This window comes from Channa argus, chromosome 10 (assembly GCF_033026475.1).
Source record: "Channa argus isolate prfri chromosome 10, Channa argus male v1.0, whole genome shotgun sequence".
Lineage (NCBI taxonomy): Eukaryota > Metazoa > Chordata > Actinopteri > Anabantiformes > Channidae > Channa > Channa argus.
The window spans coordinates 21,925,581-21,929,970 of record NC_090206.1 but is presented as its reverse complement, the minus strand read 5'-3'; the positions used below and the strand labels follow the sequence as shown (position 1 = coordinate 21,929,970).

At 37.6% G+C, this 4,390-nt stretch overlaps 1 protein-coding gene across 7 annotated transcripts in view; it reads right to left on the bottom strand.

The window, feature by feature from the left end:
* Window positions 1-555: 555 nt before the first annotated feature.
* gria2b (glutamate receptor, ionotropic, AMPA 2b) overlaps window positions 556-4,390 on the bottom strand; it is a 48,320-nt gene continuing 44,485 nt past the window's right edge. For 2 of the 7 annotated variants that reach the window (XM_067518022.1, XM_067518023.1), the window contains exons 15-16: window positions 3,298-3,432; window positions 556-2,670 (exon numbers count right to left, since the gene is read on the bottom strand). In XM_067518022.1, the coding sequence (XP_067374123.1) occupies window positions 2,506-2,670; window positions 3,298-3,432 (300 nt within the window). In that variant the 3' untranslated portion in view covers window positions 556-2,505. Of the gene's footprint in view, window positions 2,671-3,183; window positions 3,433-4,390 lie in introns of those variants that run through there. The other 5 variants (XM_067518025.1, XM_067518024.1, XR_010915342.1 and 2 more) reach the window with 4 other exon arrangements.

The following is a 4,390-nucleotide window of genomic DNA, read 5'->3' as shown; positions in this document are numbered from 1 at the left end:
ACATCACCGAGCTTCTGCCTGGATCTATTTTGTGTGGAAGTGTCAGTACATCAAGCATCCTCAACCTTGGCGTTGTTCAAATCAGGCAGGGAGAGGGAAAACACATCAGTCACGTCAAACGTAATCAGCAAAAAATCTGTGACACCCGGGTGATTGAACCACGGGTTTGCTTGGTATTCAGTTAAACAACTTAACATTTACTGTATATTGGTTTCATTTGTCAGCTATTACCAATTATACAGCCAGTTGGTCAGTTCATAAATGTATCAAAATATATAAATATTTCAAATCTTGGCTTTAATGGGGTTATATTCCATTAAAGAAATTAAGTTTAACTTGGTGTTTTAGATTAATTTTCTTTTAGGGAAAAGCCGACAGTGACACTGTTTGATAAGACTGTGCTTGCATCTGTTGGAAGGCTGATTAAATCAATTGTTTGATAAAACGATTCATTTTGCACTTATTTCTCCCGACTGTGTGAAAAGCTTAACTTTACTTGAGGTGCATAAATATATGTCATAGCCATGGCCGAAATAAGTGAAACACACTGAAAAATAACAAGAGATCAGCCACTTTTATTTAGAAAGAGTCCCAAAAAATAAACAAGTTAGCACACATTCCATATACAAAATGTCAGTGAGAATAGCCCGACTATGCAATGAAACTGATAAGCAACTACTGTAAACGGTTCTATTGTTGATTACAAAACAAGGGTAGTAGTACTAGTACAGCTTAACTCCCTTTTAGCTGTAGTGGAGGTTTCTTTTTAGGTCAATAAAAATAAATAAATAAATAAATAAAATAAAATGTGTCTAATAGTTAAAGGTGCTTGTCTGTATAAATTATGTAACTTATTGTAAAAATTTCATAACTGAAAAAAACCTACTTTCTGACTAAGTATTCAAATTTAGTTTTCAATGGAAGCAAAGTAGCGTTGACGCTAGAATGAAAAGGGGCTATAATTTTTCATATTTAAACTTTTATATAAAATATATGTATATATGTATATAATGTTTACATGTCTAACATTGTATTTCCAATTTCAAACAGTTAACCTCACAACTTCAACATTAAAATGAAAACGCATGTTTGGCTGTAATGAAATAATTGTATGTAGTATTTTGCGGCAACAACATGCAACTGGTGCTACTTCATTGTCAGATCGATTCAAAATGCATGGAGACGGGAAAACAAAGCGAAAAGGCTATTGTATTAGCACTGTCATTGCCACCAACTGTACACCTAGTTACAAAAGTTACAGGATGTCTCATTTACATTCACTGAGATGACAGTGATTGATTATATTAAGACTATATTTATATCTACTGGCACTAGAATTTGGCACTCGTACTTATTTGGCATTTTAAACCACCACGTAAACCATGATGATGCCTCTTTTTGATGTCACTTCAAGATATGACGCGAGAATACCACACCATACTACGTTTTGTACTGTGTTTTGCATTCATGGCATGTAAACAGATCCATTTCCTCTTGAAAGTAGACAACAACCCAGGTCCTGGTCAGAAAAAATACAAACGGCAAAAGCACTGAAGCAAACAAAGAGACAAAAAGTATAAAGCAAGAATTGCTGCACCGACTCTAACAAGAAAAACATAGAAGGATTGATTCCAAATGTCAAGCATTGACATATATTTCATACCAACACCAAATGTTAAAGAATAAAATATACAGTAAAGTTGAGAATAGGAATTAATTACATGATTTCAACATCTCACCCCCCCCCCCCCCCCCCCCCATATGCAATGTATTTGGCTTTAAAAATATGGAACTAGAAGCTGTTTAGTATTTTTTCTCTCTTTATACTCACACATTAAGATGTTTATATCCAACCAGTATGTAAGCAAGTTTATTTAAAAGCTATTTTGTGAAAATACATAAAAATACTTTTTTTTTTCCCATAAACTTTTTTCTTCGGTTTTATTAGAAAAAAAAAGGACAGTTTCACACAATGCAGATGAAATCAAGTGTGCTTGAAAATCCTGTTTGGTGGCGGTGGCTACGGAAACATTGTGTTTTTGACAGCATCATCCCCTCACACACTCACACACACACACACACCCACACACACTCCTACGCTCGTTTCTCAAACACACACACGAACACACACGCAAAAACAGCTGAGATGACTGAAATTTAACTCCCAGAAGCAGCTGTTGCCGTCAATCAATCTCTTCATTTCCATCTCAGTCCAGTCCAGACAGATAGAAAGGAAAGCAGGGTGTCACGAGTTCAGAAAAAAAGAGCCTCGCTTTTATATTCCAAGGTGTAATTCCACCCAGAGGGGGAGACATTTTATGTGGTGAAAATTTGATAGACAGAGAGCAACAATACAAGTCTTTCTGAGAGACAAAATGAAGCCTCCATCTCCTACCTTTTCTTTTTCACCAGCCAGAGACAGAAAAAGCGCCAGAACAGAAAGAGGGAGGGAAATAAAATCACTCTATTGAAACCATTGTAAGGCACTCAGAAGTTTCTCATTAATCAGGACAGATCTGTCAGGCTGACGTTTAGTCCCATGTCAGGTCTCGCGTAAGGGACGGTGTGGACAGCTTTAGGAAACTCTGGAGTCATCACTCGGCCATTCTCCCCAGTACTCCCAGTGACAGAAAGCCTCGCTTTATTCCTCATGGCATCCCCAAAGGTCATCTAAGAAAACACACGGAACCACACGCGGACACAATCCAGCACAAACATTAACACATTCACGCACACACACAAGGATCAAGAACGAACGCGTTAGTTTGGAGTGTCTCATACGTCTGTAAGCTTAAAAGATTATAAATGTTTAAAACGTGACAATGTAGATGAGAACTAAACGTGGTGTCGATGGGTAACAATGCAAATGATCATGTAAAGGCTTATGCATGGTCATTGCAAGCATTATTGTTGAAATGTGTTACTGGGACAGAGGTATTAACAAGCATGGCCATCAACAGTCATACATGAAAATGGTTTCAAACAGCAAGGAAACTTAAATGGACAAACACAATTTTAAGCTTTAAAAAAGGGGGATATCTCTCTCTCTCTCTCATTAAATCATAAATCACCAATACATACGATCCTTTGGCCAACTTCTTCATTCACTAACACTGAAGGATGGAACGGATGGAGCCAAAAAGCGTGCATTTGGGGGGAATTTATGAAAACCTCGTTCCCTACCCCCTAAATTTTTACACTTTCGATCCCATATACGTTGTAACCTTCCTTATAAGTTGCAAAATTCTGTGAATTCTGCGAGGAAGTTGGGTTAATATTCTGTGCATTCTTTGCCACCTTCATTCGTTTCGCCTCGGCTCGGGACTTGTAACAGAACTCAATCAAGGCCACCAGCATGGCCAAACCGAGTCCTCCGACCAGAATGTAGAAGACCCCAGCCACGTTGCTCAGGCTGAGGGCGCTCGTCTTCTCCTGCAAAACGCACACGAGACAGGGGTCAGAGACGAGACAGGGTCGAACTGTCAAAAGATTTGATAATGTACACAAATAAAACAAAATCACGTCCACAACAAAAACTAAAAATGCACCACTATATCTGTAATGTAGCTTTCTTTTTGACAGCCAATAATATCTACTAAGCACAAAAAAATAATACAAAAAAAACACATAGGTGCTTTTCTTTGTTGTAAATCTAAAGCAATGTAGTGAGGTTAGTATTTCAATCAAAATGAGATGCAGCCGCAGCATCTATGCAGTGCATTTAACATCTATGTGTGTTGGATCTACAATCAGAATTTCGTACTGTACAAGGACCATTTACATGGGTTGCCCATTACTAAAGGGCTGAGCTGTTGTAAACGTGCTCAAAGACCTTTACTTATAGACAGAGACAGAAGGGAAGACAGTTTGATAATAAACCAATCAGGGTCTGACACATACAGTACAGTGAGCTTTCAGTAACTTCTAAAAACACCCATGTATTCATTTAATAGGGATGCCAAATGGATACATTGGGCTCTGCCTTATCAAAGTGGTGCACAGTTTATCAGTATATGGAAAAGCGACAACATGACAGCCACACACAACACATATACAGTTACATTTGTAATGGTTGAGAGTGTTGAGGACAGAAATGAGGATCAATTATAAAGGAAAATATACAAGTGCTAGTTGAGGAAAGAGAATCAGAACAAGGTGCTCAATAATTTCCACAGTGATCGTTTCGATTATAACAGGTGTGATTAATTTGGAGAAAGGCTGAGAGTAAAAAAATAGGTGAAGGAGCTGTTTGGTGCTTTATTAATAAATGGTGGTTTTCTAATCATCGTTGGATTCAATTAGGTGATAAGAGTGAGAGGCAACTGCTGTCTATGAAATCATTCCAATAATAACACACTAATATCAACAAGAGGTCACGCAAACAAAAGAT